Source organism: Stegostoma tigrinum, chromosome 12 (assembly GCF_030684315.1).
Source record: "Stegostoma tigrinum isolate sSteTig4 chromosome 12, sSteTig4.hap1, whole genome shotgun sequence".
Taxonomy (NCBI): domain Eukaryota; kingdom Metazoa; phylum Chordata; class Chondrichthyes; order Orectolobiformes; family Stegostomatidae; genus Stegostoma; species Stegostoma tigrinum.
Window position 1 is genome coordinate 68,625,543 of NC_081365.1, and position 15,784 is coordinate 68,641,326.

A 15,784-nucleotide genomic window follows, 5' to 3' on the forward strand; every position below is an offset into this window, starting at 1 on the left:
TAGGGGTAATACGTTAGCATGGATAGGGGATTAGTTAGCGCACAAGTCAGAGTCTAGATTAATGGGTCTGCTTCAGGTTAGAAAGATGTAACTAGTAGACTGCTACATAGATCTCTCCTAGATTTCAGTTATTTATTATCTACAGTAGTGACTCGAAAGAGGGTGTCAGTATGTCAAAACTTGCTGGCAGTACAAACAATATCTGGGGAAATGTGATGAGGATGCAAGGAATCTGCAAAGGCGTTCTAATAAATTGTGTGAGTGCACAAAATTTAGCGGATAGAGTTTACTGTAGGAAAACGTGAGGTCATGCACTTTGGTTAGAAGAATCAAAAGGCAGACTGCTATTTAAACAGAGAGACTCCAAAAATGTGCAGCACTGAGGGATCTGACTACTCTTGTGCACTAAAAGTAATAACACTCAGATGCAGCACGTTATAAAAAAGTACAGGAAATTTTGTCCTTTGCTGCTAACAGGTTGGAGTTTGAAAATGGAAAGTTTTTTGTTACAGCTGTGGGTGTTCATAAAGCTGGACTTTTGTGTACAAATTTGGTCCTTTTGTATTTAAAAAGATATGCTGACATTGGACGCTGTTCAGTAGAGATTGACTAAGTTGATTCCTGGAATGAAGGCGTTGACTTATCAAGAACAGCTAAGCTGATTATGCTTTCATTCTTTAGAATTTAGGAGAATGAGATGTAACCTTATTCGAACATTAAAGATTCTTAAGGGGCTTGACAGTGCAGATGTTGACCAGATGTTTCCATTTATGGGGGAGTCTTTAACTAAGGAATATTGGGACAAAGTACTAGAAAAAATGATGGGGCTAAAAGCTGACAGATCCTCAACAGCTAATTGCATACATCTTTAAGCTATCTGCAGACATAACTGGCCTAATCTTACTGGAAACCAGTTCAGTGTAATTTTCCACGTTTCATGGAGAGTTTTCACATGTTCTTGCATTCGTTATGCATCACTGCCCATGGCATCCTGCTTGTCCTACCTCCCCACTCATTGTAGGTAGAAGTTGTGCCACTACTGGGCTATCTCAGTATCCTTGCACTAGTGTAATCACTAGCAATGCAACTGATCAAATGTTGGCTCTATGGAGGTGTTCTTCACCATGCACGCAGTGGGACAGGGACCTCAAAGTAACACTTATCAGGGCACATGGCTGACACTTCATTGTACATCAAGTGCACATTTATATATCTATTGCTGTTTAAGCACAAAGCCACACAGCTTACCTGTCTTTTACAACCCATCGCATAAGTCTGTTTAAGCCTATGCTATTCTTTCCACAATATCTAGTGTAGCCCAGCATCATTATGGTTCACTGTGGGACCATCACATTATTGGAATGTCTGCAAAAGCTTCACAGCATTCAGCTTTATTCAGCACCAGAAAGAACTCGCTAAACAAACAAACAGAAGCTCCACTTGCTTGTCAGAACAGAAATTGACTGCTTTTCTTTTGAGCACCTACACATTTACAGTCAAAGAATGATCATGGCACCTAAATTTCATGTAGTGGAGCTAGTTGTCAATTAAATTCTGTCTGGCTTGCAGCTCCTAACACTGCTTCGCAGTATCGTGCAAAATATTCCCTCTGTTCAATGTCTTCCACCTAAGAAGATGCTGCTGCTCTCCCAATTCATCAGCTTCCATCTTTGCTTCCTTCAGTCATGCAGAGCAGAGCTAGGAATGTGTGGTATACTTTGTGGCCTCAAATCAATACAAGCAGCACAACTTCATCTTCAGGACACCTGATCTACCATGACCATGCATAGGCTGCATTGTAACTTAGCTCTATCTCAGTCAAAGGATAATGTAATAGTTTATAAGTTACAGATTGTCTTCCTGAAATGACATTCAGAAAAGATTGCCATCCATGAACTAGCTGTAATGGCAGAGGACAGGCATTATGCCTCCTGTAATCATTCTTATAAGACACTCCAGCCTTTGAAAACAGGAACATGGAAGTTCTCAAGTATTGGCTGCCAATTTGTAAGGTGTGAAGGTAGCATTACTCAAAAAAGGACAGAGAAATAGAACTACAAGCTGTCTAGACTGATCTCAGTCATAGGGAGCATGCTAGAGCCCATTATTAAGAGTGGTACAAGGAAAATCAAGGAATACTGTGAATAGATTTAGGCCCCTGAGGAAAGATAAGCAGGCATTGAAGGCGGTCCGGAGAAGATTCACTAGTTGATGCCAGGTATGGAGGGGGGCTGTCTTTTGAAGAGAGGTTGAGTAGATTGGGCCTGTAATTCTTTCTGGAGTTTAGAAGAACAGTAGTGGGTGACATAGTGGTTCAGTGGTTAGCACAGTTGTCTCTTCACCAGGGACCTGGACTTGATTCCACTCTCGGGCAACTTTGTGTGGAGTTTATACATTCTCCTTGTCTGCATGAGTTTCCATCAGGACCTCTGATTTCCTCCCATAGTCCAGAGATGTGCAGGTTAGGCGGATTAGCCATGGGAAGTTTGCCATGTTAAATTGCCCATTGTGTCCAGCGATGTGTGAACTAGGTGGATTAGCATGGGAAGTGCAGGGTTACCGGGATAGGGTAGGGAGGTGAATGTGGGCGGGATGCTCTTCGGAGTGTCGGTGTGAACCGATGGGCTGATTGGCCTGTTTCCACGCTGTTGTCATTCTGTGAATTGGGTGTCAATGTTCACCAGATCTGTGGAGTTTTGTTGCTTCATCCTAAAATGTTAACTCTGCGTTCTCTGCACGGATGGTGCCTGGCTTACTGAATTTTTCCAGTGATTTCTGCTTTTTTTCTGATTTTTTTAGCATTTGTAGTTCTTTTTGTTTAGTGTTGGGAAAGTATTTGTTCTACTTATTGAATTTTGATAATCTGGAATGCACTGTGCCTCAGGGTGTTGGGAATAGATTCAACAATAACTTTCAAAATGGAATTGGATAAATACATTTGAAAGGAAAATACGCAAGCTTACTAGAATGAAACAGGAGGGTTGGACTAATTGCTTGGTAAACTAAAGAAAAAAAGATATAGGTTGTTTTCTGTTCTTAAAGGTTCCATAAAATCATATGCGTGGCATTTATCTCTGGATATCATGCTGTAACCATTCATTTTTGAAGTCAAGGATGTAGGTGTGTTGTAAAGGTAGGAAGTGCGCATGTTGCCAGCTGTATAATTTATTGCATTGTTTGTTTTAGACTTCTGGAAAAAAGTTAGCTTCAGCTGTGTCTTCTCAGGAACCAACCAAGTCAGAATCAGACACGAGACCTAAGGGTGAGTAATAATGAAATAGCACACTTTGAATAGCTTCTAAAATTAAGCCCAAATAAAATATTCTGACTTCTCTTAACTTTTGCTGATGATATTTGTTACTTAAAGTTGTAAATTTTAAAACAACAGTTTTAACAGTAACTTTACCTTGGTTTCTACTTTTATAAAACCCTTGCCTGACCTTCATCTGAGACAGAGGAATTGAAGAGTTCATTTATATTGCAAATGTAATTTTTGCTGCAGTTTGTCCCACCATTGCACGGCCACTAGACTTAATATAGATCCAGCTTGAATCTAATGTTTGGGTCCAGTGTAACACTGGACAAAGTAGAGTGAGGCTCACTGAAATAACTGCTCATTTTATGCTTTTTGTTTTGGAGGTAGGCTAGGTCTTAATACCTAAATTGTACTGTTTAGTTTCATGAGAAACTGAAACCACCAAGTGTTTACCTCACTGTTCCTTCTTCAAAACCTAACAGATTTTCCAATAGTTGGCGGCTTTCATGTAATTTTAATAGGCCAGTTGCCAAAGCAGCTTCAAACATTGAATTAGAAATTAATTTTGGAAGTGCTCAGGTTTTCTAATTTGACTTTCTAAACTTTGACCTCCTTGCGTTTCAACAGCAGTGCCAGTTGTGTAATTTTGTTGGAAGTTTGTGCTGATGTTTAAGTCTATTGCATTAATATTTGCTGGGTTATACAAATTACTCTAATTAAAAGCAGACACTTACAGCAGCTTAAAGTTGGTGAACATGAGTACACTAGTAATAGTGAATTGGTAATGTGAAATTATAACTGTGGAGTTTAAAACATACTTTTGCTATCAAAGTAAAATTGAGTGTAATTGCCTGCGTTAAATTAATTTGACTATGTAAGATTAATTAGACAAATCACTTCTGTGGACAAAAGACTGTTTGTTTGTTTATTTATTCAAAATTGCAGTTTGGTGTAAAAGTCAAATGTAAGTTCCAGTAATAGATCGAACCATCAATCTAGAATCTACAGTGTGGAACCAGGCCATTTGCCCTGTTGACTTCACACTGGCCATCCAAGGAACAACCCGTCCAGACCCCTAAGCCTGTCCCTATACCCCTGAATTTCCCATAGCTAATCCATCCAGTCTGCAAATCCCTGGACACTGTCGGCAATTTAGCACAGCCAAATCCATCTCAGCTGCACATCTTTGACTGTGGGAGGAAACTGGAGCACCTAGAGGAAACCTACGCAGACAGGCTGAGAATATGTAAACTCCACACAGACAGTTGCCTAAGGGTAGAAATCAACCCGGGTGTCTGAACTGTTAGGCAGCAGTGTTAACCTTTGAGCCACCATGCCGCCCTAAATTCTGGGCGTTGTTAGGTGTGTAACCATTGCTTTCACTCAGATAACTAAAGATATACATGAACTCGTTTCACTCAGTCATTGTCATGCTTTGTGTACGGTGATGTGAAATGTCACACAAGTGCAACAAACTATTTCATTTGGAATTAATTTATCAGTTTGGCTTCCTCAGTCTTAACATGCAAAAGAGACTCAGTCATTATCATCAGTCATAAAATGCAACTGCACTGAAACATTCAAGTTTGAAAATGTTAAAAACTGATAAGTTATTTACCTCCGTCTAGGATGCTCATTGTTCAATGGTTTATGCTTGCTTGGTTTCAGGTAAAGAATATTGCAAAGTACTATTCCCATATGAGGCACAGAATGATGATGAGTTGACAATCAGAGAAGGAGAGATTGTAATTATTATAAATAAGGTATGAAGATAATTTGTTTATATGTTTTGTAAAGAAAATATTCAAATACTTTGCAAGAACCAAAAGAACTGCAGATGCTGTAAATCAGGAACAAAAACAAAGTTGCTGGAAAAGCTCAGCAGGTCTGGCAGCATCTGTGGAGGAGAAAAAAAAACTGAGGAAGTGTCACCAGACCCGAAACATTAACTCTTTATTTTCTCTCCTCCACAGATGTGCCAGACCTGCTGAGCTTTTCCAGCAACTTTGTTTTTGTTCAAATACTTTGTATTCTTTCTTTACTAAGCTATGCAAGTGAATCACTACAAGGAGAGCTGTATTGTTTCATATTCCTCAAACTGTTGTATTGACTAAACGCTTTAGACAATTGTAATTTATTGAAAAATGAACAAAACAAATTCCTGAAAATTTAGTCTAATCTTTATGGTTCAAAGGAGCAAACAGATAACTGATTCTAACATGATATGTTGATATAATGACATTCCATAATTATAATACTCCATTTCATACCCAGTTAAAGAAATCTCAGACTTAATTATAGAGTCAAAAAGTTGTTCAGCGCGGAAACAAACCCTTCAGTTGAACGCATCCATGCTGACAAGACATCCTAACCTGACCTCAAACAAAGTTGTTGGAGAAGCTCAGCAGGTCTGGCAGCATCTGTGAAGGAGAAAACCGAGTCAACGTTTCGGGTCCAATGACCCTTCCTCAGACATATTCCCATCTGCCAGCTTTTGATCCGTATCTCTCCAAACCCTTCCAACTCATGCACTCGTGCAGATGCCTTTTAAATGTTGTATTGGTACCCACTTCTACCACTAACTCTGGAAGCTCGTTCCATGCACGCACTGCCCTCTGTGTGAAAAATTACTCCTCAGGTCTTATAATCTTTCCCCTTTCACCCTAAATCTGTGCCCTCTGGTTTTGAACTCCCCCACCCTAGGAAAAAGACCTTGGCTATTAACTCCATCCATGCCCCTTTTGATTTTATAAACCTCTATAACGTCGTCCCTCAGCCTCTGACACTTCAGAGGAAAAAGGTACCCAACCTATTCAGCCTCTCCCTATAACTCAAACCCTCCAGTCCTGGCAACATGCTTGTAAATCTTTTCTGAACCCTTTCAAGTTTAACACCATCTTTCCTATAGAAAGGCTAATAGATGTGTACATGGTATTCGAAAAGGGGCCACACCATTGTCCTGTACAACCGCAACTTGACATCCCAGCTCCTATACTCAGCGTTCTGACCTATGGAGGCAAGCGTGCCAAATGCTGCCTTCACCACTTTGTCTACCTGTGACTCCAATTTTAGCTGTACCCCTTAGTTTCTTTGTTTGGCAATGTTCCTCAGTACCCTATCATTAACTGTATAACTCCTGCCCTCGTTTTCCTTACCAAAATGTCACACCTCATGTTTATCTAAATTTAAACTTCATCTGCCACTCCTTGTCCCATTGGCCCATCTGATCAAGGTCCCATTGTATGCTGAGATCACCTTCACTGTCCCCTACACCTCCAATTTTGGTGTCATCTGCAAACTTACTAACCATACCCCCTATATTCACATCCAAATCATTTATATCAATAACAAACAGCTCCGATTCATGTGGGACACTGCTTGACACAAGCCTCCAGTCTGAAAAGCAACTTTCTACCACCACCCTCTGCCTCCTACCTTTTGAACCAATTTTGTGTCCAATTGGCTAACTCCCCCTGATTCCATATGATTTAACTTACTAACCAGCCTACCATCTGGAACCTTGTTGAATACTTTGCTGAAGTCCATATAGACAATGTCTCCTGCTCTGCCTTCATCAAAGTTTGTCACCTCTTAGAAAAACTCAATCAAATTTGTGAGACCTGATTTCCCATGCACAAAGCCATGCTGACTATTCCAAATCAGTCTTTGCCTTTCCAAATACATATAAATCCTGTCCCTCAGAGTCCTCTCCAACAACTTAACCACCACTGACTTAAGGCCCACTGATCTATAGTTCCTTGGCTTTTCCTTATAGCCTTTCTTTAAATAATGGCACCACATTAGCCAACCTCCAGTCTTCTGGCACCTCACCCATGTCAGTGATACAAATATCCTAGCAAGGGGCCCAACAGTTTTTTTCCTAGCTTCCCACAAAGTTCTCTCTTCAGGTTCTGAAGATTTATGTACCATGTGTTTTAAGACTTCCAACATCCCCTCTTTCCGTAATATGAACTCTATTCAAGACATCACTACTTACTTCCTCAAGTACCCTAACTTCCATGTCCTTCTCCAAATTAGACACGAATGTGAATTATTTGTTTAGTATCTCAGCCATCTCCTGTGGTTCCATACATAGACGACCATGTTGATCTTAAGGCCCCCTGTGCTCTCCTAGTTACTCCTTTGCCATAAGTGTACTTAGACAAATGTGCTTGGACTCTCCTTCATTAACTATATTTGCCAAAGCTATCTCATGTCCCCTTTTTGACATCCCGTTTCTCTCTTCAGTATACACTTATTGCCCTTATACTCCTCGAGGGATTCACTCAAATGCAGTTGTCTGTACCTGACACATGCTGCCTCCTTTTTCTTGACCAGAGCCTCAATTTATCTAGTCATCCAGCATTCCTGACACCTACCAGCCTTGCCTTTCACCCTGACAGGAAAATACTCTCTCTGAACACTTGTTATCTCATTTTTAAAGGCCTCCCACTTCCTGACCATCACTTTACTTGGAAATAGTCTCGTCTAATCAACTTTTGAAAGTTCCTGTTTAATACTGTCAAAATTGGCTGCCTTTTAATTTAGAACTTTGACTTTTGATCAGTTTTATCCTTTTTCGTAACCATTTTAAAATTCATAAAATTGTGATCACTTGCCCCAATGAGCTCCCCCACCTCTGTAACTTGCCCTGTCTTGCTTCCCAACAGATGGTCAAGTATTGCTCCTTCTGTAGTAAATACATCCACATATTGAATAAGTGTTTTCTTGGACACATTTAACAAGTTTGTCCCCAGCCAAGCCCTTAACGCAATCACAGTCCCAGTCTATTTTAGGAAAGTTATAATCTCTTACCATTACAACTCTAGTTTACGTACGTGTCGATCTCCTTACATACTTGCTTCTTAATTTTCTACCAATTGTCCGAGGTGGCCTATGATGATGCAATCCCAACAAGGTGATCTTCCCTTTCTTATTTCTCTGTTCCACCCATATAACTTCACTGGATGATCTGAGGAATGTTCCCCCTAAATACAGCAGCAATGAGAAACGCCACGCCTCCTCTTGAGCCACAGCCCCTCCTTTCTGTTCTTCCTATAGGCATTTATACCCTGGAACATTAAGCTGCTATCCCTGAGCCATGTGTCTGTAATGGCTGTAATATCCCAGTCCCATGTTTCCTACCATGCCTTAGTTCATCTGCCTTATCGGTCAGGCCTCTTGCATTGAAGTAAATGCAATTTAATTTATCAGTCTTACCTTGTTCTCTGCTTTGTTCCTGCTTGACCTGACTGTTTGACTTGCCCCTTTTCCCAACTGTACCAGTCTCTGACTGATCTCTTTCTTCAAATCTCTGGAGTTTAGAACGGACATCCAGTTGAGGGTATTTCGGATATTAAAGGGGATTGACAAAGTAGATGTTGAGAGGATGCTCCCCCTTGTGGGACAGTCTAGAATGAGAAGTCACTTGGTTTTAGGATAAGCGGTGGCAGATTTTAAAACAGAGATGAGAAATTGCTTCTCTCAAAAAATGGCAAATCTGTGGCATTCACAGTGTGGTGGATACTGGGATAGTGAATAAGTTTAGGGAGGAGATAGACAGATTTTTAATTAGTAATAGAATGAAGGGTCATAGAGTGCAGACCCAGAAAAGTGGAGTTGAGGCTGAGGTGAGATCAGTCATGATTGTATTAAATGATGGAGCAGGCTCAAGTGGCTACATTTCCTCCTCCTGCTCCCAGTTCTTATGTTCTTATGTCACACTTTTTGCTGGTACATAACATGAAGAGGTTGGGTTGGATTGAACAAAGGTGTCTTCACTTAAAGCTGTTACTGTTCTTACTATATAAATAAGAGCATATAATTTTATGGAAACAGGCAAACAGGACAGAATGTATGACCTTCAAATGGGGGTTGAAATACATCTGTATTCCCCAGTGCTATAGTCAGCCATTTAACTTTTTTTTTTCCCTGAGCAAAGTTCTTAGATTTTCAATTTTCAATATTGTAAGACGTCAACTGATGTGTATGCATGCATGTGTTATAGCTGCAATTTCTGCAATTGCCTGCTAAAATGGAATGGTGCCATTCAACAGTTCTAATTTTCTCCCCTGGCTGCATCTGAATCTAGATTTTCATGCAGCTGGCGAAATGATTCAAAAGATTTATTTGCCTTTAGAATGGTTTCAATGAGATTTTACTGTTTGGATAGCAATGAATATGTTTACTTTAGAATGGTAATTTAAATATGAAGAGTATTTAAAGAGCATTTGAGCTGTAATACCCTTTCATTAAAAGAAGCCTTTGATTATTGTGTAATTAGCAACAAAAGTATTTATTCCCATGTGTTTTCTCTTTAGATGCATTTCTTTTTAACAGAACCCCATGGCATTTCTTGAATAATTAAAATTGTAAACAATTAAGACATTTTCAAGGTGATGCATGATTACTGTTTTAAAAAAGTTTAATTTCTGTAATCCAGTCCATATAAAAAAATTAACCTTTTGTGAGATGTTTATTTTAATTTGAGAAACGCTTTGGAGAACCAGTATCCCGGTAGTAACTTACAATAAATCAGTAGATTTGTTTAAATCTAATTTAGCATTTTTCATAACATTACATAGGTATATGGAGTATTACATCAAGTACATTTTCCTGATGTGCAACAAAATTAATATTTAATTTTTTGTCAGTTACTGACACTGAACAGCTGATAATCCAAAAATAGAAACAGGAAATACTAGAAGCACTCAGCAGGTCAGGCAGCATCTGTGGGGAAACGTTCTTAAACTTGCAGGTATAAAAGGATATGCGTCAAAGGTGCTATGTGTATTGCCTGTCAGGTTGTATGTTTGTATGAATGTTTGTATACCTGTCATAGCTTATTTGATTAGTTGAAAAGATTGGAGGGGTTTAATTGCGTACTTCCAACGCTATATTAGTGATTTTTAAGAATATATCAGATACAGAATACGTTAGAGAATTTCTTGACATATCCATCTGCCACAAAAAAGATTTGCAACTAAAGTGACGGAAGTGAAGCCTGTTGTCATGTTCACAATGTTAAGTTTCCGCATCAATGTTTTTCAACAAGAGGTTATATATTAATTAAACAGTTTTAAATCTCAAATGAGTTGTAACACATGCAATGTAACACACCGGCAACAAAACCGCATTAATGATATTATGCATCTATTCAAATCTGAATATTTGTTTCACCGTTTCTGCATCTTTGTTCTATAATCTTCAGCTTCACTAATGTGAAAGCAAAATGTTAATGCGAATGCGTGAGCTATTAATGATGGAGACTATTTGAGCTTATCTGCTTCATAACGATGTCTATTATTCTGTTTTTCTGATTTACTATTTGTGTTATACATGAATTCCCAATTAGTCACAAATGCACACTTTGTTGACCATTATCCTGATGAAATTGAAAATACTGGGATTGAACAACATTAAAATGCCCTATTTTCTTGCTTAAAATATCTATTTAATCAATCTTTTCACACATGTTATGATGCACCTCTGGAGTAGGTGGAACTTGAACCCTTGCCTGTGACTGTATCACATGAGCACTCTGATTTTTAATTTACCTGGTATGACATCACTCCAGGATTATTACATCCTGAATTAGGACATAAACCCAGATCTTTTGGACCAGAGACAGGGACACTACCACTGCGCTAGAAAATTCGGATTTAGATGTTTCAGTAAGAACAGAGAAGATGGTAAAAGCGGGGGTGGGGGGGTGGAGGGGAGGGGAGGAGGGAGGTGTGGCATTGTTGGTCAAGGACAGTATTACAGTTGCAGAAAGGATGTTTGGGGACTTGTCAACTGAGGTATTATGGGCTGGGGTTAGAAACAGGAAAGGAGAGGTCACCCTGTTTGGAGTTTTCTATAGGCCTCCGAATAGTCGCAGAGATGTAGAGGAAAGGATAGCAAAAATGATTCTCCATAGGAATGAGAGAGACAGGATAGTTGTTATGGGGGACTTCAACTTTCCAAATATTGACTGGGAACACTATAGTTTGAGTACTATAGATGGGCCAGTTTTTGTCTAGTGTGTGCAGGAGGGCTTCCTGACATAGTATGTAGATAGGCCAACAAGGGGCAAAGCCACATTAGATTTGGTACTGGGTAATGAGCCCAGCCAGGTGTTAGATTTGGAAGTAGGTGAGCACTTTGGTGATAGTGTCACAATTCTGTTATGTTTACTTTAGTGATGGAAAGGGATAGGTGCATACCACTGGGCAAGAGTTATAGCTGGGGGAAGGGCAATTACGATGAGATTAGGCAAGATTTAGGGAACATGGGATGGGGAAGGAAACTGCAGGGGATGGGCACATTAGAAATGTGGAGCTTATTCAAGGAAAAGCTCCTTTGTGCCCTAGATAAGTATGTACCTATCAGGTAGGGAGGAAACGGTAGAACACGGGAACCATGGTTTACGAAGGAAGTGGAATCTCTGGTCAAGAGGAAGAAGAAGGCTTATGTTAGGATGAGATGTGAAGGCTCAGTTAGGGTGCTTGTGGGCTATGAGGTAGCCAGGAAAGAACTAAAGAGAGAGCTCAGAAGAGCCAGGAGGAGACATGAGAAGTTGTTAGCGGATAGGATCAGGGTAAACCCTAAGGCTTTCTATAGGTATTTAAGGGATAAAAGAATGACAAAAGTAAGATTAGAGCCAATCAAGGATAGTAGTGGGAAGTTGTGTGTGGAGTCAGCGGAGATAGAGGAAGCGCTAAATGAATATTTTTCAACAGTATTCACTCTAGAAAACGACAATGTTGTCGAGGAGAATACTGAGATACAGTCTACTAGACTAGGTGGGATTGAGGTTCACAAGGAAGAGGTATTAGAAATCCTACAGAGTGTGAAGATAGATAAGTTCCCTGGTCCGGATGGGATTTATCTTAGGATCCTCTGGGAAGCCAGGGAGGAGATTGCCGAGCCTTTGGCATTGATCTTTAACTCATCATTGTCTATAGGAATAGTGCCAGATGACTGGAGGATAGCAAATGTGGTTCCTCTGTTCAAGAAGGGGAGTAGAGACAACCCTGGTAATTATAGACCAGTAAGCCTTACCTCAGTTGTTGGTAAAGTGTTGGAAAAGGTTATAAGAGATAGGATTTATAATCATCTAGAAAAGAATAACTTGATTAGGGATAGTCAGCACAGTTTTGTGAAGGGTAGGTCGTGCCTCACAAACCTTATTGAGTTCTTTGAGAAGGTGACCAAACAGGTAGATGAGAGTAAACCGGTTGATGTGGTGTATATGGATTTCAGCAAGGCGTTCGTTAAGGTTCCCCACAGTAGGCTATTGTACAAAATGTGGGGGAATGGGATTGTGGGAGATATAGCAATTTGGATCGGAATTGGCTTGCTGAAAGAAGACAGAAGGTGGTAGTTCTTGGGAAATGTTCATCCTGGAGACCAGTTACTCGTGGTGTACCGCAAGGGTCGGTGTTGGGTCCACTGCTGCCTGTCATTTTTATAAATGACCTGGATGAGGGCATAGAAGGAAGGATTAATAAATTTGCAGACGACACTAAGGCCGGTGGAGTTGTGGATAGTGATGAAGGATGCTGTAGGTTGCAGAGAGACATAGATAAGCTGCAGAGCTGGGCTGAGAGGTGGCAAATGGAGTTTAATGCAGACAAGTGTGAGGTGATGCACTTTGGTAGGAGTAGTAAGGAATGGAACGCTTTGCCTGCAGTGGTAGTAGATTCGCCAACTTTAGGTACATTTAAATCATCATTGGACGAGCATATGGACGTACATGGAATAGTGTAGGTTACATGGGCTTGAGATCGGTACGACAGGTCGGCACAACATCGAGGGCCGAAGGGCCTGTACTGTGCTGTAATGTTCTATATTCTATGCTTTGTAAAATGATTACTGGACTGGTAATTTAGAAGCTTGGAATAATTCATCAGAGAACGTGAATTCAAATCCCACCATTGCAGTTTATACATTTGAATTCAGTTTTTTAAAGATCTGGAAATAAAAACATTGCTCTGTGTGAAAGTGTCTGCTGAGAACAATGCTTGCTTTTTCCTGTCAAAGTTAGAAAATATTTCATGTCTTTTAATAGCCTAGATCTACATGTATGTCCAAATGTGCATCCAAGTGGTTAACTTAAATGGTCCCTAAAGTGAACTAGCAAGCCATTCTCATGTGTCAAAACACTACAATGAGCATCTTAACCATACAGAATGTGGAGATCAAGTAGAACCGACATTTCATCATTTTCCTGAGTAGTTGGTAATAATTGTTGGACTGACCTACACATCCCAAGGATTTTTTAAAATACAAGATAAACAGAATTAAATGAGTTCAGAGATAATAAAAGAAAGCTGGACAACGTGGGGGATTTGGTGTTGTCAATGTGTAGACAGTGCAGCAAAGCAATTACAAAAATCAATTTAAAAAAAAGGGTTCTGAGGAAGGGTCACCGAACCCGAAATGTTAACGCTTTTTCTCCTCCACAAATGCTGCCAGACCTACTGAGCTTTTCCAACAACTTTGTTTTTGTTCCTAATAAAATCTAATATAATGCTGGGGCGTGTAACTAAGACAGAGCAATTTTCCAAAAGTTAGAAGACCTTAAGGCATAGACTATTCGGTCCATTCTGTCTGTTCTGCCATTCAATCATGGCTGATGTGCTTTTCAATGTGATTCTCTTGCCTTCCTTGTACACCTTGATCCCCTTCTAATCAAGAATCTATTTATCTCTGTCTTAAATACACTCAATGACCTGGCCTGCAGAACCCTCGGGGACAGTGAGTTCCATAGATTCACCATCTTCTGGCCAAAGAAATTCCTCCTCATCTCAGTTCTAAAAGATTGCCCCTTCACTCTGAGATTGTGCCCTCAGTTCTAGTCACTCCTAGTAATGGAAACATCATACTGACCCCCACACTACCGAGTCCTGTCTGTATTCTGGAAGTTTCAATCTGATCACTCCTCATCCTTCTAAACTCTAACGAGTACAGATCCAATGTCCTCAACTGCTCCCCACATGGCAGGTTCTTCAACCTTGGGATCATTCTTCTTAAACCTCCTCTGGACCCCTTCCAATGCTATCAAGTCCTCCTTCAGATATGGGGTGCAAAACTGTTCATAACATTCCAAGTGCACTTTGAGCTGTTCCTTGTATAGCCTCTGTTGTCTATTTCTGCTTTTGTATTCTAGCCCTTTCAAAATGAACACTAACATTGCATTTGCAATCCTAAATGCCAACTGAACCCACAGGTTAACATTAAGAGAATCCTCAACTAAGACTCCCAAGACCCTTAGTGCTTCAGATTTCTGAAACTTTTCCTCATTTAGAAAATAGTCTTTGTCGCTATCCTTCCTACCAAAGTGCATTACCTCTCAATTTCTCGTATTGTATTCCATCTGCCATTTCTTTGCTCGCTTTCATTGCCTGCCCATATTCTGCAGCCTCCACACTTCCTGAACACTGCCTGCCCCCGCACCTATCTTTGTGTCATTTGTAAACTTGGCAGCAGTGTTGTCAGTTCTTTCGTCGAGATTGTTAATACACAACATGAATAGTTGTGGTCCCAACACAGACCCCTGTAGAATTCCACTAGTCTGTAGCTGCTATCCTGAAAAAGACTCTGTTACCCCCTCACATTCTGCCTTCTGTCGATCAGGCAATCCTTTATCCATGCCAGCACCTCACCCCTGAACCAAGGACTCTTATTTAGCAGCCTCTTGTGTAGCACCTTGTCAAAGGCCTTCGGTAAGTCCAAATAGATCATGTCCATAGGCTTTCCTTTGTCTAACTTGCTTGTTACCTCCTCAAAGAATTCTAACAGATCAGTCAGGCATGACCTCACCTTGATGAAGCCATGCTGTTCCAAGTGCTCTGCATTCTCATCTTTAATTATGGCCTAATCTTAGCAATGGCCTAGATTAGGTTAACCAGCGTATAGTTTTCTGTCTTCTGCTTCCTACCCTCCTCGAACAGGGGTGTTACATTTGCTATTTTCCAGTTCCCTGGGACTTTCTCTGATGCCAGTCCTACAAAATTGCCACCAATACCTTTTTTTTTCCTTCCTTTATTCCTTCATGGGATAAGGGGCGTCGCTGGCTAAGCAGCATTTATTGCCCAGGGAGCAGTTAAGAATCAACCACGTTCCTGTGTGTCTGGAGTCATCTGTAGGCCAGGAAATTGCTATCCTAAAGGATATTCCCTAAAGGACTTTAGTGATTCAGATAGGTTTTTCTGATAAGAGATTCATGGTCGTCATTAGATTCTTAAATCCAGCCGTTTATTGAATTCAAATTCCACCATCTGCGTGGCGGAATTTGAACCTAGGTCCCCAGAACGTTATCTGGGTCGACTATCCAGCAATAATGCCACTAAGCCATTGCCTGCCCATTTCAATCTCTACAAGCTCCTCAGTTATCACCTTCAGAACTTGGGGTGCAGTCCATCTGTCCAGGTGATTTATCCACCTCGAGACCTTTCAGCTTCCCCAGCATCATCTTCGTGATGGCCACTATACTCACCTCTTTCCTCCTTACTCCCTTGAAGTTCTGGTATGCTGCTGGTG

The 15,784-nt window shown here is 40.4% G+C and overlaps 1 protein-coding gene across 3 annotated transcripts in view; it reads left to right on the forward strand.

Annotated features, from left to right (window-relative positions):
* Positions 1-15,784, forward strand: part of sh3kbp1 (SH3-domain kinase binding protein 1) — a 149,161-nt gene that overhangs the window by 91,779 nt on the left and 41,598 nt on the right. For all 3 annotated transcript variants that reach the window (XM_048541349.2, XM_048541348.2, XM_048541350.2), the window contains 2 exons: positions 3,187-3,262; positions 4,925-5,019. In XM_048541349.2, the coding sequence (XP_048397306.1) occupies positions 3,187-3,262; positions 4,925-5,019 (171 nt within the window). The remainder of the gene's footprint in view (positions 1-3,186; positions 3,263-4,924; positions 5,020-15,784) is intronic.